The sequence below is a fragment of the Eublepharis macularius genome, chromosome 1 (assembly GCF_028583425.1).
Source record: "Eublepharis macularius isolate TG4126 chromosome 1, MPM_Emac_v1.0, whole genome shotgun sequence".
NCBI classification, from domain to species: domain Eukaryota; kingdom Metazoa; phylum Chordata; class Lepidosauria; order Squamata; family Eublepharidae; genus Eublepharis; species Eublepharis macularius.
In genome coordinates, this window is record NC_072790.1 from 108,275,076 (window position 1) to 108,299,898 (window position 24,823).

The following is a 24,823-nucleotide window of genomic DNA, read 5'->3' on the forward strand; positions in this document are numbered from 1 at the left end:
ATATGAGTTTCCCCCAGACTCCAAACGTGCACAGTTCTTGAAAGAGATTTCCCCCATATTTTGAAATCAAGAATTCTAATCCAAATTAAAGCAAATGAATTAAATCCAAATTGATTAGCACATCGATGACAGCGAGTACGAAGATACTTTTGCTTATGGTCACAATTATTCCTGGAATACTTCCTGATTCTCTAACATTTGCTTGACAGCCGCTCACAACACTTTAACGCAAAGGGTAAGGATTTGGTTTTTCTGCCAAACATCCCATTAACCCCATGGGATGGGATGTTTTTTTGGTTCCTGAGCCTTGCCGCGGCGGGCCGGAGTGATAGTCTAGAGAGCATATATGCAGCGGCAGTTGTTTGCCTGATATGTTTTCGCTCCTTTCCAAGTGATTTCGAACTGGGCGGCAACTACGGAATAAAAACAACTCGTCTTCCGGGCTGTTGGTTGCGAAGAGGAAACTCCTGCATTGCCACAGAATGGCTTATTGAGGAGCCAGTTGCTCCAAGGGAAGTAGGGGAAAGAAACGAGTTCGTTCCTTATTCCACAGCGTTTCACTTTCATAAGTGTAACCTTCTACCTCGTCATAACCGAAGGGCGCGTTATGGAAAGGGAGCGGGCATTACACTCCCTCTTCTTCTCAGGAGAATAGGTCACATGAGGGAGCCAGTCCCAGCGCTGAAGCGAAGCTCACGCGAACATGGAAAGTGCGCAGGGGGCTCGCGGGGTCGCTCTCAGCTTGTGGGGGCTGCTGCTGTGTAACGTGCTGCAGGACCTCGTTAGCGCAGCCCCGGCCCAAGCAAGTCCCGAGATGCCCTTCAGCGTCGGTGAGTTTGCCGTCCCTCGCTGGGCGAATTCCAGGCCCGACAGTTCGAGGTGCCAGGGGGTCGGTTGCCAAGATATAGTGACAGGGGACAGCCTCTTGCCGCCAAAAAGTAGGTCGAGGGGCCGCGCCGGTGGAAGAGGAGACGCCAGGACGGCGCTGGGCGGAGGGGAGAGGGTAGGGGTGGACCGGGCAGAAACGGAAGGTTCTTCTGACTTGAAGAGCTGCGCACAAAAGAAGCAACAAGTCGGGAGCGCTAGCCAGTCACACTCGGCTCCCACTCAGCGCCTCTCATAGCAACAGTACTTGTCCCGCACGCATTTGAGCCTTGCATTGAAACGTTGCATTTTCTGGCCTGGCTGCTTACTGTGTTTGTGAGCGTAAGGTCTGCCAGCTGAGGATATGCTTAGATTAGCAGCGTAGGTATTTGATAAGGCGGGCTGTGAACCACAGAAGTCTGCCCGGCAATCTGCTGGTCTGTTGTGTGACACAAAGCCTTGATTGTTTCAGCTGCATATTGGCATTGCATGTGGATGCTTGGCAAATCAATCACAAGTGACATTTGCTCATGTATCTTATTAGTGTTGTGGTTACAGTGTCACACTAGAAATGGAAAGATCTGGGTTTAAATTCCCCACAATGCCTCAAAGCTCATTGGGTGATCATGCCATATCTGGTCAAATAGCCTAACCTACCTCACAGGTTGTTGTGAGGATAAAATGGATGAGAGAACCTGAGAACCATGCAGGAAGAATATGATAAAATGCGTAGAGCTAAAATGTGCAATTTCTGCCTTGTGAGTAGAGTTGCCAGCTGCCTGGAGAGAAATTGTCTTGTCCTTTTAATAAAGGGTTAATGGGATGTTATTTACTGCTAGGCCATGAAAAGCTTTAGCAGCCATGGGGACTGACTGATTGAATGAATGAATGAATGAATGAATGAATGAATATTTCTTCTTGAACTGCATAGGAATCAGTGTTCAGTAAGCTTACATCTCACTTAAACTCAGAATTAGTCAATATGAGGGGCATCCCAGATTCCTTAAAGGTTTATTGCCCTCTGAATGACTCCCTGACTAAAAACACTGAGAAAGTAGTATATGGCTAAGAGAAAGGCCTTTATCAACACTTCTCCCTGGCCATTTACTAGGTCCCAGGACTATTACCAACAATGAACTCTATATGGCTATAAAAGTCCATCAAGAATGGCTCCAGAAATAACCTTGTTTTTGTATGTTTTTTGTATTGTGTATATTGTGACAACTGATGCCAGTAATGGCTAACTGACTGACTGACACAATTATCTCGGTTGAAATTCATTTTGTTGAATTTAACCCAGTTTTCCAGCCTGTTAAGATCACTTTGAATCCTGATTGTCTTCTACTGTATTTGCTACCTTCCTCCCAATTTAGTATCATCTGTAAATTTAATGAGCATCCTCTATTCCTTCAACCAAGAGCCAAGCTACAAGTGACGCCTGACAGGTTGGACGCTTGTCAGCTTCCCTCAAGTTTTGATGAGAAATGTGGGCATCCTGGTCTTGCAGCTGTAATGGAGAGCCAAGCTGTAAAACCAAGACGCCTACATTTCCCATCAAAACTTGAGGGAAGCTGACAAGTGTCCAACCTGTGTAAGGCGTCACTTGTAGCTTGGCTCTGAGGCTCTCTACTTACCACTCCTTCTCAAAAGGATGAGAAACCATTTACAAGCTCTCGTTGGGTGTGGTCTGTTAACCAGTTACATATTCACCAAACAGCAGTAGGATACAAACCACATTTTACCATCTTGTCAACAAGAATATCATGTGGAACCTTATTGCAATCGAGATAAACTATGCCCACAGTATTCCCCTGATTCAACAAAGTAGTAACTCTCTCAAAAAAGGAGATATGATTAGTCTAGCGTGAGTTGTTCTTGAGGACTGACTGATTTGTTCAAAAACCTTTCTAGGTATGAATGTTGGTACTAGTAGTTACCTGGATCCTACTTTTTCCCCTTCTTGAAGATAAGGACATATTCCACCTCCAGTCTTCTGGCACCTCACTTGTTCTTCCTTTACGCCCTTTCTTTCTAATATTTAAATGCTAAGGTGCTTAAAGCATTACATTAAAACAGTTTTTACAATCCTGTGTAGCTGACTCCACCTTCAGAATGTGGCCTATTCCCAAGTTCATTGTTGGTAATAGTCCTGGGACCTAGTAATTGGCAAGGGAGAAGTGTTGGTAAAGGCCTTTCTCTTAGCAAAGTTCATTGGAATATATTGTCTTTACATCTCTTTCAGTCCAACAGTTCTGTAGCTCTAGTATTCTCAGTCCTGTAGTAGCTCTTTCCACCTGAGATTAATAGTATGAATACAGTGTAACACATACCAAGATAATAAGTACTCTGACATTGAAACAGGTGACAGGATGTCTTTTAATTAAACAGGTCTCTATTGTTCAAGGTATGTATGCTTCTGAATCCAAATAATTGCAAAATAACTGAATTTTTTTCTCCATATTATATCCCCATTCTTCATGTCATTCTGATAGTTTTATAGTCTGGCTGCTTCCTTCTTTTCCCAACAGGCTTCATGTCTTACTGCTTTCTTCCATTATCAAAATAAATACGCTGCAATATGCAATGATAAGGTAGAAGAATGTTTCATATAGTGTAGTAAATATACCTCCCACTGAATACTTCAGAAATGAAAATAGGGGCATGTTTTTAACACCCCAAATGATCACTGGCCGAGCCTGCATTTTACTGCATATTCCTGAAGGTTCTACTCTGCCTTCTGCATGTTGTATTCATTTTCTCTACAAGGGCCTGTCTTATGCCAATTTAAAAGTGTGTGTGTGTGCGGGGGGTATTACTGGGCAAAAGAGACACTAGGAAAAATGAGTTGGCCCGTTAGTCTGTTGCAGCAAAAATAAACAGGAATCTAGTCAAATATAAAAGACTTGTCACAATTTTATTTCAACATAAGCTTTTGTGGACTAGAACTAATTTCTTCCAATGCAATGTCATGCCTTTTCACTAGGATCTTTTATGGGGGAGATATGTTGGGGAAGTAATAGGGTCACAGAGCCATAAAATCCTGGAAGTACAGGGTGAAATATAATTATGTGAAATGGACACAAATTCAACAGTAAGATTTTCCAGTATTCAGAGACACCAGTGCAGAAGTATTTCAGTTTTCCAGGCCATTTGGTTGTTGATGGAAAAGTCACCATTCTTCTACAAAAATACCTTCAAAAAGAAATTCTACATGAAGTGTTGAACTGGAATTGAAAAATTTTGCACAATCTTTCCTCCTTATGCTACTGGAAAGCTGAACAATGAAGAGTTTGTCAAAAGCAGCTTGTGCTGTGGTATGCTATTTGAAGGAGAGAAAGCCCTTTAAAATCCCATTGGTTTATTCGGGTTTTTGGGTGCTTAAAAGGTAGCTTTTTGGCATGCCAGTCAGTGTTCATCCTAAGGCTGCTCTGTAGTTGTAATGGAACTGCTTGGGCTTTTAACGCTTCTGATCTTTGAGGAAACTGGAAACCTGGGAAGTCTCTGCAGGAGTCCTGTTGCATTTTGAAAGTGGTTTTGAGTGGGTTTCATTAGAGACATGGAATTAGGGTTGCCAGGCCCCCTCAATCTCCCAGTGGGGGATTGAGGCCTGGCTCTTACTTTTGAGAGGGGGGGGAGCACACTCCCGCAAGCGTGATGATGTCACTTCTGGGAAGTGATGTCATCATGCAGCCCTGGGAGCATGCCCACGCTCTGCAGGGGCTTGGGTTGGGGGCTGCTGTGGAGCGCAGGAACGCTCCTGCCCTCCACAGCAGCCCAAAACGCGCCCGCAGATTGGGCCTGTTTTGAGGTGCTGCGGAGCACAGGAGCGCTCATTATATATATACATTATATATGCCATTAAGTGTCAGCAATGCCCTTTAACTCTCTATATCAGACAAATAGGTCAGTCCCTTTGCAAAAGCATGAATAGACATAAATCTGATATAAAAAATCACAACATTCAAAAACAGGTGGGAGAATATTTCCAGGATGTTCCATTACTGACCTCAGATTAGTAGTTTTCAAGGAGAGAAACTTCAAAGGAAAGTTACAATGCAAGATTGCTGAACTTAAGTTTATTTGCAAACTTGGAACAATGGATCCCCTAGGGTTGAATTGGGACATAAGATTTTTCTTGCATTACAGATGCTAGTTTTACACACTTCACACCCATGTTCTATCAACCTAATTACAACATGTATTATAGCTAGCTTACTGACAATCTAATTTGTAATGCCCTCCCACCCTCTACCTGGTTTTTAAAGACTGCTACATTTTCCCACTCCATGAGTCTGATGAAGGGAGCTTTGACTCTCGAAGGATCACACCCTGGAAATCTAGTTGGCCTCTTAAGTGCTACTGGACCCGAATTTTGTACATGAAAGTGGGTTTACCATAATTACACACAATGGACAGTGCTGCTTTATATCCTCTGTTGAAATCCTACAAATTCTTGTTCACACAAATGCAGGAGTATATTTATATGGGTCACTTGTGAATGGGATTTACCACTCCCTCTTTAATGGTTTTTTCAAGCGGGTAAGACATGTAAAATGAAACTGAACTACTTCTTCATCTTCACACATTACATAGCAGGCCCTCTTACTCGCGTTCTCCTGTTGTTTTTTCAATACAGGACATTCTCCCCTTTTGGAACTGGGATGGTGACCACGGGGCTCCCTTTGACCAGATCTCCCAAATCTCCCACACTGCTGCTGCACACTGCTGTGAGAATTTGCATGGTTATGAACTGCATATTCATTGTGACTGTTGAGAAAGATGGAGATGCTTCTGCCCACCATCTCCATCTTTCTCAACAGTCACAATGAGTATTTAGTTCATAACCATGCAAATTCTCACAGCTGCCCCTTCCATCACCTCCATCTTCTTTTTCTTTCACCTACACACTTGTTGGCTGACACCAAAAAGTCTAAATTAGAAGGAAACGGAAAGTGGGGGGAGGCAGGGATTCTAAGGTATTGGCTAGAAAGCCACTCCAGTGTTTACAGGGTCATATCTCCTGTTTCTTTAAATAGCATTGGGTGTGGCCAAGTGGAAGCATTTACTTGAAAGTTTGTGTCAATAATCTCCAAGTTGAGAAAACAACCTATGTTTTTTGAATGGAGGGTAGGAGGAAATTTGTACAGTATTGTTAAAACAGAAATTATGGAGAAATGGGAAGAGAGAAGTTGGCTGGAGCTTAGCACCAAACCTCTCCTGCCGGCTGGTAGCGCTACTGTAGTCCACACTAATTATACTGTGCTGCTATTGTGGTGGATACTAAATAAATTATGACCAATCTGGGAAAAACAAAAAGGATTAAGATGAGGAAAGCAACTGGTTGGGTCAAATGTTATCTGAATTGTGAGGAACAGATATTCGTTAGTGGATATCTTCTGCTCGACCCTTTCAAATACGTTCAGGCAACTGATAAGTGAATTTAAATCTTTCAGCTGGGCTTTTTATTTAGGACTTGAACATTTTGACCTAATGCTTGCCAAATACAAGGTTTCTGATCCAATGAATACATTCTTTCAGAAGTAATGATGATCAATCACCCCTAATATGGATTTTAGAACTACCTGCAACATCTTGCTTGGAAAATATGCATTGCATTCACAATTTATCATTTTCTAAAAACAGGTCAGTTCTGGCACATCACAGATTTGCATTTGGATCCCAGCTACCATGTTACAATAAATCGTACTCAGGTCTGTGCCTCTTCCAAAGGTGTGAATGCCTCAAGTCCTGGCATGTTTGGAGATTTTATGTGTGATTCCCCATATAAACTTATCTTGTCAGCCTTGAAGTACATGAAGGATTCTGGTCAACAGGCATCCTTTATGATATGGACAGGGTAAGTATGTCTGTAAGCCAAGCTAATATTTATGGGCCTCTGTTCTGAGGAAAGCTTTGCAAAGTTGATAAATTTGTTGTATGTACTTTGTGACTGAGAGCTCTGATACATAGAAGATGCATTGCGTTGAATCATAAATTTTATCTGAATGGTAACTGTTACTTATGATCTAGGCATGTATGGCTACAGTGTATCACTCAGTGAAATTATTATTTCCAATGCCCAACATTTTAGCAGAGACTGCCATGAAATAAGCACTCCCTTTAGATAGGGAAGGGTTTGGGCCTGTTGGGTATTGTGAGGTGGGTAAATATTAGAATCTCTGAATAGACCCTTCTTTTGGATTTGTCATGAGGAAAACACAGTTGACTAATAGAAAATCCAGTCTCATTGATATTAGACTGCTGCCTGATCCCAGGCCTTTAACTGGTTGCTTGTTTTTTATTAGGATGAGTTTTTTCAAAGGAAGCTGTGTACTGTGTTTTGTTGTGGCCTGCCTTGGGTCCCAGCTCCACCAGGAGCAAGGCAGGCATATAAATACGTTAAATAAATAAAATACCACAGCAGCATCTGTGTCATAGAACGGCCTCGCAGAATGGGTGAGGAAAGCACCTGTTCTCCCAGGTTTTAGAAGACTCTGTAAGGCAGATGTATCTATGAAAGATTTTTGAAGATAGCTAGAAGCAATGGTTTCTGATTTTATCTGGGCTGTTTCGTTTTTAATGTTTGTTTTTAAAATGCTCTGCTTTTGAGGAGAAAGGCATTTTAAATAAATAAATGCTGCTTTCTGCTCTTTCACAAAACCTGCAAGAAGGAAAGAATTGAATGGTTAGTAACATTACTTGCTGTGGGCTAGATGGCAGAGATCTGGAGTTGGGAGAGCAAACTGAAACCCAGCTTTCTTTCAAACATGAAAACATTCACGTTTCATTGTTTTTTCAAAGTATTTTATTTTTGTGATTAATCAAATTGCTCAAGCACTGAAGTAGTAAAAATAATTGCATGTATTTCTGAAACAGTTGTGCAGCTATTTTGTGGTACAGGACTAGGCTATTCTTTTTTTCTTTTAAAGAGACAGCCCCCCTCATGTTCCAGCTAAAGAGATCTCCACAAAAGTGGTCATTGATATTATTGGTAACATGACTTCTACCATAAGAAGTTTCTTTCCAGATCTCCAAGTTTTCCCTGCATTGGGAAATCATGACTACTGGCCACAGGTAAGATTCACTTTCCAGAAGAATAAATAGCACAACAGCCTGATCATTTATCACTTTGAGGAAGCATCTTCTACTTTATCATTTGGAGTAACACTTTTTTGTTTACTTCTCTTTGTTCCTTGTTTGGTACATTGTAAGTCTGAATTGAAAACTTGGAATTTGTACAAGTGATGAAGCAATTGGAAAACAAAACCCCACTGCAGTTCCAGGTTCCTTACACACTTTTAACCCACTTTTTGGTCTTTGCTTAAGGATATGTAAATTGGTCTTAACTTAATATTTATAATGATCTGTCTCCTTTCAAGTGCTAAGAAGCCTTTTAAATAGCAGATTTGGTAAATTTGAAAATCATTTTTAAATCCAAAAATACTAGCCAAACTCCATCTTTAAATCTGACATGAATCTGATTATTGCACAAGATTTTGCATACCTGTATGCTAGTCATACGGTAGCTACTTTTAACCCATGTGGATTTAAACAAGTTGTATTTGAAGATACAGTTTGTAGGAGAGTGTCTGTACTTTTACAGGATCAGCTGCCTGCATCTGTCAGTGAAGTCTATAGTGCTGTAGCAGATTTCTGGAAGCCTTGGCTTACTGATGAAGCAGTAAGCACCTTGAGGAAAGGTAAGATGGGCAGTAAGGGAACATGCATTTAACACATGGCAAATAGTTGCTATGATATGTGCAATTAATGCATTATTTTAATTTAGTCCTCAGGTGTAACTTGGTCCTACAATCTGTTTAGAATTAGGGCAAACAAATCAAATTACAATCCAAGGTATCCACTGAAGGATGGGAAGATGTGCTTACCTTGAATTGACTCAATTTACACAGTAAACTAGATTACATAAAACTTGAGACTAGCAATTTCTACCTTAGGTAATTTATTATTGTCTATGAAATATTCTTTAGAAAAATTCTGATGAAGTCTAAATGCTAGATTTGAACATTACTTATACCTTCCTGGAGTACCTTCTAGTAAAATTATATCAGTAGAAGTTGTCAAAGAATTGTGCTATCCAACATGAAAATGTATATTTAAGAAGAGTAACTTTAAAAATGTCATTCCAGGAATTTACTCCCTTCAAAAATTTCAGTAACTTCAGTTGATTTTTTCGAGAATTATTTGAGAATTTCAGACAAATTTTTAATTAAATTTTTCCAGAATTATTTGAAAATTGCAGAAAATGTTTGGTAAACTTTCTTAAAATGTGGGGTTTTTTTTACAGGTGGCTTTTATACACAAATAGTTCAGCCCAGCATTACTTCACCACCACTCAGGATAATCAGTTTAAATACCGTCTTGTACTATAGTCCCAATGATGCAACTCGGAATATCACTGACCCAGCAAACCAACTAGAATGGCTGGAAAACATACTAGATTTGGCACAACAGAACAAAGAAAAGGTAGGGATAATTTTGATGTAAATAGTAATGATATGAGAATATAACTATTTACATAAAGAAAGCTAACAAAACGTGGGGTTTTGGGGTGGGGATCTTTGGACAAGAGGACCCATTTTCCTTAGCTTCCACTGCTGAGAATGGAAAGCATGCCAAATCTGGATCTCAAAATCCAGGGGAGCTCCTCTTTGATAATAGGGATACACCCTATAGGTCATTTATATGCAAATTTAAGTAAGGGGGATTCTTTTCCCTCTTTTGGGCTTCCAAAAGTATTAAGAATCTCAAGTCTAAATCCCAGCTATGACTCTGGTGCTGGAAAACAGCAGGTTGGAGTCATTCTTGTCAAGAAAGAAGAAAGAGTTAACAGTTGGCAGCCATCTGATTGGTAGTTTTGGCTATGAAATAATGTAAATATAGCCTGCTAAACCTCAGACCATTAGAGACTTACTGATGTATACAGCAGAACCATCAGGAAGAAATACAGGGCTTTATGACAAAAATGTCAGACCTTGTAGTGAGAAGATGGTGTATATTGTAAGCATGTGAGAACAGGCTAATAGAAGAAAAATGGTTTGCATGTATCAACAAGTTGATGAGAATCATCTTGCATATCCTAGAGGAACAGTCTACAAATTGGCAAGGCCACAGGTCTCTTTCGTAGAACCAGCTGGCAAGAGGAAAAATTGGAAAATATGAAGAACTGCAGACACTAACAATACTTAACTGAAAAATACTGTTGGAGCTCAGAGTTTGGCCCAGATGCAATGTGCCTCAGAATGCCTGGCATTTGCTTTCACATGACAAATGAAAAGAAAGCAGCAGGAGAACCAGTCTTCTCTCTTTCCCCAGCCCATACACACAGGACTTTCTGATGCCAGCCCAGTTAGGTTAGTATTTCTAAAATGGAATAGGGAAGGAGAGTTTAACCTCTGGCAGCTTCAGCAGAAGTTGTTCCTGACAGCTATTGTATACCACAGCAGATCTCACAGAGTAAGACTCACTTTGATGATTATTTAGAAGTGCCTGAACCTTTTCCATCTCTTCTCATACTCCCCTTCATTACACAGTTCCTCAGAATAGACAATCAATCAGATGATACTCAGCCTCCAGGAATAAATCTGTAGTGCAACTCATCCTCCTTGCCGACCATCAAAGTGGATTTTATTCGTCAAAGTCACAGTAATCCCTTGTTCAAATTACCACTGGATTTTTCCAATTTTCAGTTTCTATGTTACACCTCTGAGACCCAGCTTGCTTGATTCAGGAGACTGATTCCAAACTCACTGCAGGTACAGTCTTGGACACTCAAGCATCATCTAATTTTGCTTGTAGTGCTAGATTTATTTTTCAAACATAGTTTGTCTGAACAGAATGCAAAATGGTAGCCAATTAGAAAGCAGCAAATCACAAGCATCTGCTTTATGTGTGCATTATACTATACATTATTTTGATATTTATATTTCTGATCCCATAGGTATATGTGATAGGACATGTGCCGGTGGGCTATCTGCCTTTTGTTCGAAATACTACTGCTCTAAGGGAATACTACAATGAGAGATTGATAGAGATTTTTCGCAGACACAGCAGTGTAATTGCTGGACAGTTTTTTGGACACACTCATAGAGACAGCATCATGATTCTCCTGGATAAAAAAGGTAATGATCTTTATAGCAGGCCACTTTCCTGGCTGGTTTCATGGTTTGCAGACCGGAAAACATCCCCCTCCCCACCCCGCCCCTCTTCATTCTGATCTTAGTGTAATTAGTTACTGATTTTTCACTGTTCCATGTATGAGGCTGTATTCTCAAAATTGCCTTATAAGGTATGCTGACTTTGAATGTACCCAAACTATCCTTTTTTTATATACATTTGGGGTGATTAAATGACAGTAAAATAGTAAGTTTTATGATAGGTAAAAGGTAAATTTTCCAGATCCTTTGTATATATTTATGAGTGTGTTTTCAGTTTCTTAATCTGAATTATATTAGGATAGTCCCAAACAATAACCATTGCAAAAAACAAGAAGAAAATTTCAATTTAAACGGTTTTATGAATGAGTAGAAAGTTGCATCTTCATAATACTAATTAATTACTTCAGTCGCGTGAACCAAATTTGCTAAATGCTAAACAATCATATCAGCTAGACAAAAATTCACAGAGGTCTAATATGTTCTGTGGTTCTTTCTAAGTCAGTCTAATAAGAGCTCTGTACTAGACGATATTTTGTTAGTGTTTTTCATTTTCCTGAAGAACCCAAAACAGCTTTATAAGGTTTGCATTTGATCTTTAAAAAAAACATTGGTTTTTTGGTGTTATGTGCCATCAAATCACTTCAGACTTTTGGTGAACCTATGAATTAAGAGTCTTCAAAATGTCCTGTAATAGCTTTCTAAAAATTTCTGCTCTTCCCTTCCACATTTTCAGTGACAATGGCAAATTATGCTGGCCTATTCCTATTGTGTAATGTGTCAAAGGAATGTTCTCAACATGACTAGACATACTTCATTTTTTTTCTGTGTGCTTCCTGCATCATTAACGTGCCTCTATTCTGGGTTCCCTGCAGTTTCAAAGTTAATTAAGACTGGGGCAGAGAGCGAGGGTGGAGGGGAAAAGAGAGTCTTTGCCAGCAATGCGTCTGCTATTGTTGAGGATAAGGCAAAATCCACCTTTCGAAATTATAGATTACACTCTAGAGTCATCTTTCTTGAAGAAAGAAACTTTACAACATGAAGCATTAAAATCTAAAAACATTACCTAAATACTTTTTTCTCTGTAGAACAATCAAAAGACTGTCAAGGTATAGTACATCCTGAGATACCTTAATATACAAGTGGGGCCCCACATGAAATTGAAGGAGAAAGGCTAAGAGAAGCAAAGGAAGAATCATAGAGTTGGAAAGGGCCATACAGACCATCTAGTCCAACCCCCTGCCCAGTGCAGGATCAGCCTAAAGCATCTCTGACATATATTCATCCAGCCTCTTCTTGAAAACTGCCAGTGAGGGGGAGCTCACCACCTCCCTAGGCAGCTGATTCCACTTTTGAACTACTCTGACGGTGAAAAAGTTTTTCCTAATATCCAGTCGGTACCTTTGTGCATGTAGTTTTAGCCCATTGCTTCGCGTCCTACCCTCTGCTGCCAACTGGAACAGCTCTTTGCCCTCCTCCAAATGACAGCCTTTCATATATTTAAAGAGAGCAATCATGTCCCCCCTCAACCTCCTCTTCTCCAAACTAAACATTCCCAAGGCCCTCAGCCTTTCCTCGTAGGGCTCAGTCTCCAGACCCCTGATCATCCTTGTCGCTCTCCTCTGCACCTTCTCGATTTTGTCCACATCCTTTTTGAAGTGAGGCCTCCAGAACTGCACACAATACTCCAGGTGTGGCCTGACCAAGGCAGTATAGAGAGGGGCTATGACCTCCTGAGATTTCGATGCTATGGCCCCTTTGATACAACCCAGGATTGAATTAGCCTTTTTTGCCAACGCATCACACTGACTGCTCATATTCAGTTTACAGTCCACTCTTACCCCAAGATCCCTTTCACATATACTACTGCCCAGAAGCGTATCCCCCACCCAGTATTTGTGCTTCTCATTTTTGTGGCCCAGATGTAATACTGTGCACTTGTCTTTGTTGAATTGCATCCTATTTACAGCTTTCCACTTCTCCAGAGTATTCAGGTCTTGTTGCATTTTAATTCTATCTTCTTGGGTGTTTGCTACCCCTCCCAATTTGGTATCATCAGCAAATTTAATGAGCAGCCCTTCCACTCCTTCATCCAGATCATTGATAAAAATATTGAAAAGTACCAGGCCCAAAACCGAGCCCTGCGGCACCCCACTGGACACCTCCCTCCAATCTGATGAAACGCTGTTAACCACCACTCTTTGAGTGCGGTCCTCCAACCAGTTCCCTATCCACCGAACTGTCCTATAGTCTACTCCACAGTCTTCCAGTTTGCCCATCAGAATGTCATGGGGGACCTTATCAAAAGCTTTACTGAAATCCAGATAAATCACGTCAACAGAGTTCCCCTGATCCAGTAAGCTGGTCACTCGATCAAAGAAGGAAACCAGGTTGGTCTGGCAGGATCTGTTAGGAACAAAACCATGCTGACTTCCCCGGATCACTGAGCGGTCCTTCAGATGCTTACAGATTGATCCCTTTAAAATCTGTTCTAATATCTTCCCAGCAACAGAAGTCAGACTGACCGGCCTGTAGTTTCCCGGGTCATCCTTCCTCCCTTTCTTAAAGATTGGGATAACATTCGCTCTTCTCCAATCTTGTGGCACATCCCCAAGCCTCCAGGAGGCCTTGAAGATGATGGACAGGGGTTCTGCAAGTTCTCTGGAAAGTTTTCAGCACTCTTGGGTGCACCCCATCCGGCCCAGGAGATTTGTATTCATCCAGTGCAGCCAGATGCCTCTCCACTACCTCTCTGTCAATGTCAATTAGCCACTCAGGTGTCCTGCCACATTTTCTACTATCTCTAGATGTGCCTGAGTTCTTCAGGGAGAAAACAGAGGCAAAAAAGTCATTAAGCCTGTCTGCTTTTTCTCTGTCCTGCATCAGAATTTCTCCATCTACTCCCAACAGCAGTCCAATTGCCTCTTTTACCTTGTGTTTGCTTCTCACATATCTGTAGAAGTTTTTCTTGTTGTAGCGAGCCCTCCTGGCCAGACCCAGCTCGTACTGAGCTTTGGCCTCTCTGATGGCTGATCTGCAGTACCTAGTAACCCTCATATACTCCTCTTTAGAGGTCTGTCCTTCTCTCCATTTCCTGAACATTTCCTTTTTCTCCCTTAGCTTATTCTGGAGCTCTCTGTGCATCCACATCGGTTTCTTGGAGCCCTTACCATGTTTCCATCTTGCTGGAATAGTGAAGAAGAAAGAATACCTTAGCTCTTTCCCTTTTCTCCCTTATATTCAGGGCCGTATTAATCATAAGGCTGACTAGGCTAAAGCCTAGGGGCCCATCTGTTTTTTTGGTGAGGCACACTTCCACATAAATTACAATTAATTGATTCTCTTATAAAACCTTTATTAATAAGATAATTAACTGCTTCCTTATTGAAGTGAAACAAATTGTCTCTTATATTAAAACAATTATCCATAAATTAAGTATTTTAAATAAATAATAAAAAAAATATTCACTTCAAAATATTACAGTATTGAACAATTATACCCCCAAAATGTGCTTTCCTGAACAGTTCAACTCATGCAATAAAAATATTTTTAAAAATTTTGAATAGAATTCTTCAGGAAACCTTCAAAATGGATATAGGGCTATATAATTCTGTGCCGCTATGTTGATATATATAATTGTATTTTAACTGTAATTTGGATGTTTTTAGAATTGTTAATTATAACAACTGTTTTATATATTTTAACCTTTATGTATTTTGTAATCCGCCCTGAGCCTGCTGGAAATATGAGGAGGGCAGAAGAAAAATCAAAATAAATAAATAAATAAATAAATAAATAAATAAATAAATAAATAAATAAAATAATGCCATCTAGTACCTACCGTACCAGGGTCAGGCTGTCAGCTATAGTGGGGTGAAAGATTGAAGTGCTAGAGAGGAGGGGGGGGTAAAATACCTGAAAGCCTAGGGGCCTGGCCGTCGGTTAATACAACCTTGCTTACACTCCTCTATCTGCTCTCCTCATGTGTTTTCTTTGGAAAGATATACAGTGTTTTGTTTCAGTAAAATCAAAATATGTGTTAGTGATAAAAACTATTCAAATTGAATCATTTTAGATTTTACTACCAGTCCTTCTTTGTAGAACACAGGAAAGTCAGGCAACTTCCTTTTAAGGAGGTTCTCTTAAAGATAGCTTTCAAAAGGAGACCTTACTTGCCTCCCCAGAAGACTACTCAGATGCAAATCAAGACCCAGATTTAAGGGATTGTGTGACTTGCAGTAGATTGCAATAGAATATCTGTGTGTATTGTTCAGTGGCAAATTCCTATGCCATATGTTTTGAACCAAGGCAGTCTGAAATGTGGTTTGCCATGCATCATCACAGTGTGGAATGGGGATGGCATTAGAAAGCTGGAACTAGTTACACCCTTGTCCAAATCTTTGAAGTCCCAAATGTCTTCTTCACAGATTTTGTATCAGTGTAAACAGGGGTCATTTCCTAGAAAAAGAACTGCAGGAACTAATTAGCATATCTCATTAGCATATGCCACACCCCCTGACATCACCAGAAGTGTGTCAGAGGGCACCATCCACCCCTCAGGCCCCTTTCCCCAAAAAATCTCCAGGTATTTCCTTAATGCAGAATAAACTCAAAGCAGCTTACCGTCCTCTGGAGAGCCAGCCCTGCTTGCACGCTCTCTCTCTCTCTCTCTCTCTCTCTCTCTCTCTCTCACACACACACGCACACGCACACGCACACACACAAGTCACAAAGGAAAATAAAGCAGCAGAATGAATTCAAAGCAGCTTATGTTCCTTTGCAGCCCAGCCCCACTCGGCTTGCACTCATTCACTCATTTTCTCCTCCCCTCTCTCACGAATCACAAATGAAAATAAAGCAAGCAGAGCAGAATGAATTCAAAGCAGTTTATGTTCCTTTGCAGCCCAGCGGCATTTGGCGTGCACTCATTCACTCATTTTCTCTCCCTCTCTCCCACAAGTCACAAAGGAAAATGAAGCAAGCAGAGCAGAATGAATTCAAAGCAGTTTATGTTCCTTTGCAGCCCAGCCCCACTCGGCTTGCACTCACACACTCATTTTCTCTCCCTCCCTCTCTCCCACAAGTCACAAATGAAAATAAAGCAGCAGAGCCTGCTGTTAAAGACGAGGATAGCCAGGAGGAATCATGTGGGCGGGGCCAAAACCCATGTGACCTCTTTTCAGAGCTACTGGAACATCGTTCCGGCACATTCCGCCTCCAAATGAGCCCTGAGTGCAAATGTCAAGCACTCACTACCCACATCAGAGATTGCAATTTCGAATTTGTTAGTGTTGTTCTTGCATAAGGATTTTTAATAAAATGGAGCCAGGGAAAGGTGCTAGTTCCAAGACATTTGTTTTAAACCTAAACATATATGCTATCTTGTATGTATTATATTTCCACATGAAATATTCTGCAGCTGTTCAATCTACGTGTAAATACGTATTTGCCATCTCATATTTAATCTCTATCCAACCTCTTTTCTGTCTCCCACTCCTTTTGGTTGTAAAAACAAAAAGAAGTCTTGCATTATGTTATAAAATGAACACATTTATTATGACTTCCATTCTTGTGTATTAAAGCCCAGTTCATGAGCTGCTGATTGTTTGTTTGTTGCTGTCCAGGGAAAGCAGTAAATTCCTTGTTTGTAGCACCTGCTGTGACACCAGTGAAGTCTGTATGGCAGGTGGATTCCAACAATCCTGGAGTGAGACTATATCAATATGATGCTCTCTCATACAGTGTCTTGGTAAGTAAAAAAATTAAGAACTTTAGTGGTGGTGGTGTCTTCACTTCATAGCTGATTTATGGTGACCCCTGGTGGGATTTTCATGGCAAGAGACTAACAGAGGTGGCTTGCCATTGCCTGCTTCTGCAACCTTGGTCTTTGTTGGAGGCCTCCCATCCAATTATTAACCAAGGGCAACACTGTTTAGCTTCTGATGTCTGTTGAAGTGAGGCTCACCTGAGTTATCCAGGTTAGGACATTAATTTTAGTAGCAAAATTTAAAAAGACAACTGGAGTTTCCAGGCTAGGGTGGTCTGGCAACTAGCAGGAAGGTTGGGTGCAGGGACATGGGAGGGCACAATGTCATCTGCGTTGTTTTGTCACTTTGGGGGAAAACCACAGAATTTCCAGAGATTCCTAGAACTACCCTACATCACTTCCAGTTTTTCCTTTAGAAATGCAGATGATATCACCAGTTTTTATCCCGCTGCTGCTCCAAGTGGCAGTAGGCAACTATGCCTGCCAGAGAGACACCTCCTGCCATAGTGCGAGGCCTGGCAGCCCTACTGAGAGCTGAGGATTCTTTATTATTACCGGATGTATGGATATTCCTTTTGCCCTTGAAAAAGTGGAAATTACAAAACAGGTTGAGTGAGCTGGCTTTCCTGTTGGGCTCTTGGGTACTAGCACCTCCAGGTTGCAGTATCCGACCTGTAAAGAAATAATATAGAAAGAGGACATTACCAACTGTATATCCATAGAGTCTGATACACTTACTGGGTTATCTTCATCTGACGGTGCCCGTCACTTTGAGACCTCACTCTGGATGCTCTGCAAAAGAAAAGAAACAAAGAATTTACAATCATGGGGCTGAGTTATGGAAATATTGCCATGTACAGATGCATAAAAGGATCAGTTTAAATTTGTAATTTACACATTGTTGATTTAGGTGGGATGTTATTAACATTGGAAGTATTAGAAGAATTTTTTTATATGTATGGATTGTAATGATTAGACATGGGCATGGACTGGGAAAAAAAACATGGACCATTGGTCCGTGGTCTGTTGTGTACCACAGACCATGAACTTTTCACAGACCCTCCTGTTTATGGACTGGTTCGTTGGTCTGTCACTTCTGAGGGCTCCTTTCACACTCAGAGATGCCAAACTTGCAGTGAGTCTTCAGCAGGCTCTCTTACAGCCACCTTCCAAGTTTGGCCAAGATTGCATTTCAGAGGTCTGAGTTACAGACCCTCAAATTGACTGCCCCTAGGAAACTTCCAGCAGGTAGAATAGGAGCTGCAAATGCCAATTGACTTACATTGGCTTGCAGCACCAAAAAGTTGCAATGAAAAGGTTGGATTGAGTTGTAGAATCTTCCTCTAAGAATGGAATCATGGCCCCCAAAGTGGAATGATGGTTCCTCGGAGCAGAAAAACCTGCTCTAGGGCTGGAATCGGGAGGGAGAGAAGTACTCGTTGAGGGGACGGTCAAGGACATGTTTTGGGGGAGACAGGAGGAATATTCTTTTAAAGAACACAAGGACAGAGATAATCTATGAGAGGAGGTTAATTTTAGGGGGGAGGAGTGGATGTTCTTTGGGGAGACAGGACAGGAAAGGACAGATGCGATCCATGAGGGGAGGTTAATCCTGGGGGGAAGGAGAGTCTCCTTGGAGGAATAGAAGTCTCCCCAATGGGCTGGCCAAAGGGAGGCTGGAAGCGCCAACTCTGGGAGAGAAAAATCATCATGAGGAGGTGGACCTGGGCATGAGGAGACTAAAAGACAGGAATCTTGGGGTGGGGGGCAGACATCTTGAGGGGACACTGGTGGAAAGGAGGATGAAAGTGAGGATTTTGTGGGGGACAGACAAAAATTGGGAGGAGGCAGATGTGGACAGCCAGGCATCGGCAGGTCTCCATTGCAGCATTGCAATCTATAATGAGGAGCTCCACCAATGGAGGAAGCCAGACGTCTGCAAAGAGGTACGGAGGCTGCACTTGGGGGGGGGGGGCAGCGGCTGTCTCTAGGAGCAAGAGGCCCTTAGAAAACTTTCAAGAGGGGGAGCAAGCTGTGCATTGCCCTAGCCCAACACTCTACAAGCAAACAAGAACTGAAAGAAAAAAAATGAAACAAAAGTGTGAGGTGTGAGGCCTCAAGGAGCCCAATAAGCTTGCACCCAGAGCCTGACTACAGCTCTGAGACTGGGTTGGGGAAGAGCCCTAGGCTAGCCCACCACCCCACAAGCAAATGAGAATTGAAATAAAAAAAACTTAAACAGAAGATGGAGTCCTCAGCTGAGGAAACCCAATAAGCTTGTTCCCAGAGCCTTGCAGCACAAGCCCCAAACCACCTTCTTATGCAATCCAAAAAAACTCCCGCAACAAGCAGTTCTTTCCTCGGTAACTGCCAGCTGGAAAGTGAAACTACAGCTCAGCGCTGGGTGTTATATATAAACTGCTTGCTCTCATACAGAATAATGGGAGTTCTCTGGTTGGCAGCCAGAGCTGCCTATCAAGGTTTTCAGGGCTAAGATTGGTGTGTTCCAAAGGCAGCAGAAGGTCTACAGGTGACTCCACTACATTGCCTAGGGAACTGATTGCTCTGCGCCAGGATGTTTGGATTCATGGACCGACAGACCGGCCCAAAAGTCATTGCGTCCATGAAAAAATGCACATCCCACAAACCGCCAGTTAACGGACGCCAAACTGTTCTGGTCCATGTGAAATTTTGGTCCGTTTTTCAGTCCATGCCCACCTCTAGTAATGATGGTTATTTATATACAGTTTTAGGATGTTGAATGAAATTGTATGTGATTTATATTTATTCTATGTTCATACTCATCACTTTAAATAGATACATAATAATTCATACACTGTGGTCTGTTGTATTCTCCTCCAGTGCAGGGGGGTCCTGTTTGTTTGCTCCCATAGTGGGAGGCTTGTCAGCCCTACTGAGAGCTGAGGATTCTTTTGCAAAGTTTGAAATTTCTGCCTACCTCAGGGAGTAGAAAAGCTAAAAATGCATAAAAATGTAGCATCCATTGGTCCAAATAGTTATTTCCCATGTTCCTTTAATTTCTTAGCATCTATAAATAATTGAGAAAATAATGTACAACATATATAGACTCATCTAAAATCAATATCTGATGTTGTATGAAATGGTGGGGGGAAATATCCATGCATTTACCTGCCTCCTCACTGTCAAGTCATTTTTAGAGCTGCTATATTCCTTCCTCAAATTGTTCGCACAAGCACTTTTCTTCCCTGACTGCCACTATTAAAAGTAAATATGTAAAGTATTCTAATAAAGCACACTTACAGTGAATTCTTTCCTCTAACCCCCCAGTAACCTTTAAACTTTTCTCTTTTGTATTTTTTTTTATTTTGCAAAATTTGATTTTGGTTCTGCTAGCTATGAGGAGGGTACAGAAGCATTGATAATCTGAAACCCAAATATTTGAAATTATTCCCTGCAGTGCTGGCTGCTTATAATTTACATACTACATACTTTTACACATATCTGGCTAGAAACTTAGTTTTCTCTTCTCGTTCTTCAATTTTAGGCCTAGTTACTCATTTGTGCCACAGTCACAGCACTAGTTATATCGGTGTGCATTATATTTGGGACACACTCGCACGTTTTTTACCTAGGCCAAAGCTCCTTTTCAGAAGTCTGTCTGTCTTCACACTCTTTCCCTCCCCCCACTGCTGGTGTATAGCAAATGCAAAGCTGGTTTAGAAGTTTGTGTCTTGGGGTGGGACATGACCCTTCTCTTCATTTGTGAATAATAGGCAGTGACGGCTTCTTAATCAATACATCATACTCTAGAAACTTAATGAAGCAAGAGACCAAATGGTTCACACTTTGTTCCTTCTTAATTCTAGGATCTTTGGCAATTTTATTTGAACCTCACTGAAGCCAACTTGAAAAATGAATCAGATTGGAAACTTGAATATATTATGACCAAAGCTTATGGGATAGAGGACTTAAAGCCAGAAAGTTTACATGAAATGGTAATACAGCTCAGTGTACCACACAGCAAATTGTTCCCCAAGTATTATAACAACTACTTTGTAAGTTATGATGGAAACATGTTCTGTGAAGATCACTGTAGGGTCAATCAACTCTGTGCAATTCAGTATTTAGATCTTACTTCTTATACAGATTGTATTGGAAAGGAAGATAAATCACAATATGAGTAAAAGATAATGTTCATTCTAACGAACTGTATCCTCTAAATGTAAAATCCAAAGAATGTTTTATTCATTCTTTATGGTATGGCATAATTACAGGCTTGAACAACAACCAAATGACATTTTTCTAGTAAGAAGCCGTCCCTTGTATATGATAGTGTTGCTACAAGATGTTTTTGCACTTTTTATTTCTTATAAGCACCTTTAAAAACTTTAAGTTTTTGGCACTGCAGTAATTCAGGCAATTGGAGAAATGTCTCAGTATGTTCAAAGCAAAGGTGCTTCTGAAAGGACTTTGAGAAAACGTTCCATTCAAATAAGTATGCAAACTCTGAACCTTTAGAGAACCTAGGCTCCAGTAGCAGCTCAGTTTGTCAGTTAAGAAAAACTTTGGCAAAATGTGTCTACAACAATAAACATCTATTTATATAAAACAGTGGCCTTATTTCTCTGTCTGTACTTTAAGAACATATGATTTTGTTCTAGGACACCTGAGAGTATATGAAGGTACAAAGTAATCCCCCCCCCCGCCCAGATCTGCCAACTTGCTTTTAGGGTCAAATTGGCACATTATATTTAATTTTTTTTTCAAAGACTTATATCAAGAGATTTTAAAATACTTTCTTAATTTTGGTTTTATCTTATTGATTTATTTCGTCCCTGTTGCTGATAATATAAAAGCCCTAAGCGAGCTGTTATTTTATAATGTTATGTACTGTTTATATGAAACATTTCCTGGGATGTACTCCAGGAGTGAATCACATGGCATCATTCTGCATTCAGTAGAATACTTCCTTGTAGACATAGAATTGCAGGCATAATACAAAAGTACAATGTCACCTACTATCTCAGAGTGTCGCATGGATTACCTCACTTTTATTGTTAAAATAAACCTGATTGTTCCAGATATACCTGCCTTTATGTGTTGATTTTATTTCTACTACCATGGGCTTATATCATAGTCAAAAACTCTCATGTTCTGTGGCAGTGGTGTTCATTCAAGGAAACTTTCTACAAGTTGGCCAAGGATTCCCAGAGTACAGAAACCTCCCTGGGCATTGCAGGGGACTCTGGGATATTCTTAGGAAGTTCACAGATTTTCACAGTGGCTCAGTGTACAGGACTTCTTCATTTACTTTCCCTCCATGCACACAATTTAATTTAATTTATTCGATTTGTATTCCGCCCTCCCCACGACAGCAGGCTAGAATGAATCCAACAATCACTCTGCAGTTGTCTCTTTGAGAAGAAGTTTGGTAATGTTGGGCAAGGTGGTTTTCATAGAGGAACATGATGGGCTCTAAAATGAGGCTAGATAACCATTTGATAGCAATTCTGATTCTATGACTCAGTATGAATTTAGGAATATTGTGAAAGGGAGGGCGGGGAGGCTCTTATGGCCCTTTCTCATATGCCCAGGGTAATGCCGATCATCACTTCAGGGTCAGGAAGGAATTTTTTTCCAGGCCAGATGGGGGGTGGGGGTTGCCTTCATCTGAGCAAAGAGCAGAAGTCACGGGGGGGGGGGGGGGGTAGCTGTGATTTTCCTGCATTGTGCAGAGGGTTGGGCAAGGTGACTCTTGGGATCCCTTCCAGTGTTATGTTTCTATATTTTAGTTTTTTTAGCAATAAATTATTTTCCTGTCTTCATTTTCCTGTCTGCATCTGATGAAGAGAACTGTAAAGTTGGTTAGTCTTAAAGGTGCTACTGGACTTTTTCCTATTAAATAGAGAAGCAAACAAGGGGGCCTTTTCACACTGCTTACCTTCAGTCGCAATGAGCCAGAACATCGCGCAAAAAACGCAGAAGATCGAGTTTTCTCGCATGCAAATCTCACGCGATGTCATGCAAATCTCGCTCAAGAAAACACGATCTTCCGCAGTTTTTGCATGATGTTCCGGCTCGTTGCGACTGAAAGTAAGCAGTGTGAAAAGGCCCAGGGTCTGACAAAAAAGGGCTTGAGGCTGGGGGCCGGATTTGCCGCCATGGAGGATAAATGGCAGCATTTCCCCCGCCTCTCAGGGTCACATGGGAAGGGGGCGGGGCTAAGTGCCTTAACAGGACAGCCCTGCCTCTGCATCAGCACTTGTTGCCTCATGCTCAGCCCACCCGCCCACCCAGTAGCAGTGCAGGTTTTTGACTGGTTGCCTTTTGGGGGGCCAGGTAGGAATTTTTCCTTTCTTTCCCTGATTGGCCTTGGGGAAGGAAGTTTTTTGCCTACCTTGTACTGCTTGCTGGAGCTGTGGCTATTGGACTACGGTGGTGCTGTATAGGCCATCAATGGCAGGATTTAGTTGGGGGGATGTTAGTGGGACAGTGAGTACCCTTGGCACATCCCCATTGGTGGGGATATTAGGGGCCTGTCAGAATCGGCTGGCATGCCTGGGGGCGGCCAGTTGAGAGGGCAGGATGCCTGGTGGGATCTCCTGGACAAGTCCTTCCCTCATGCTCCGTGGTGGAGGTGCTTGGAGCTTTAAGGGGGAAACCATCCACCAGGCCGGCCGGATCCCAGCCATGCATGTGGATGGCTCGCATCCGGGGCAGCGGGTCTCGCCCAGACAGGTCAAGGCGGGGTCCAGGGGCGTGACCCCAGGGCTTGACCTGTACCGCTGGTTAGGCCCTTGCCAGGGTTTTTTAGTTGTTGCAGTTCATGTTGTTGCCTAAATAAAAGTGGCCCTTTATTACCCAAGCCTTGTGTCTGCCTCTTATTCTGACTGGGGGGGGGCAATAACATATTAAGACCTAATGATTGATAAAAACACAATTATATTACAATTTTTTTAATGAAGGAATGCTAGTACTTTCACAACCAGTACAGTGACACACAACCCAGCCAGAGTTAAGCAGTTTTCAGTCCTATTGATTCTCATAGGAACTTTTCCATCCCATATCAATGGAATTTAAACACGCTTAAGTTTGCTTTGTGTCTGAGATATATTCATATTAATGATATATTTGCTGTTGATTTTAGTGCACACTTGTTTGCAGGTGTAAGCAGCACAGGGTATATCTTATAAGTAAATGTGCATAACAGGCTACACAACAGTTAATAGGTTAACTATATCCACTTCTGAAGTCCATTCAGAATTTTACAAGGCTGTTCAGTTACAAATATGTTGGTAGCAATTGCCTGTTCAAAAACACTACTGGAGTAATAGAGCATACTGAAGTAACAAATATTTCACTGGATTACACACAGATGGGTGGAGGAGGTTTACTTTTGCTTCTCAACATTTACACACTTGTTATGCGATATGTTTTGAAGTGTATCTGTTTGCTGTGAACGAAGCTTTCTTGCATTTTTCACTTTTTTAATAAACACCTTCAAGGACAAGGTCTGTCCCGTTTACTTGCCCATTCATGATAGAAGAACTGGATTGGAATGATTGTGAACGTTCTGTGGAATGCACTCTTTTTAAATGCTATTGTGTACTTTTTCCTCCCTGCTAAGCTACAAAGTTGCTGCCAGGAGGCTTCAAGAAACCATGACAACTATCTAGTGGTGGCCATAAGTAGTTACTGTTCAATAATAGAAGGAAACATTAATCATATAGACTTCTGCCAGTACAATTCTGTTTTCTTTTATAGTTTTCAGATGAAAATTGGGGCTAGGCAATTTTATGTGGTAAAGTAGCGTCTGTGGTACAAAAAGGGGAAAATACTGTGATTTAAAGTTTTGTAAAGTTATGGTCATGAGATTTTCCTCTTAAATAGTACACCTGAAGCAGGATCCTGGAAGTTTTTGACCACATAGCCACCCATTGTGGTATCTCGAGTTTGTGTAAATTTCATTCATATTCATATTCATATTCATATTCATATATTCATATATTCATATTCATATATTCACTAAGACCCAAGG

General features: G+C 41.3%; 1 protein-coding gene across 1 annotated transcript; it reads left to right on the forward strand.

Annotated features, from left to right (window-relative positions):
- Positions 1-423: 423 nt before the first annotated feature.
- On the forward strand, positions 424-21,869 carry SMPDL3A (sphingomyelin phosphodiesterase acid like 3A). The gene is made up of 8 exons (XM_054975162.1): positions 424-830; positions 6,508-6,721; positions 7,794-7,938; positions 8,468-8,564; positions 9,170-9,348; positions 10,823-11,003; positions 16,661-16,785; positions 20,652-21,869. Exons 1-8 carry the CDS (start codon positions 704-706, stop codon positions 20,967-20,969), a joined length of 1,386 nt encoding a protein of 461 aa, XP_054831137.1. The 5' UTR covers positions 424-703; the 3' UTR covers positions 20,970-21,869.
- Positions 21,870-24,823: the final 2,954 nt, after the last annotated feature.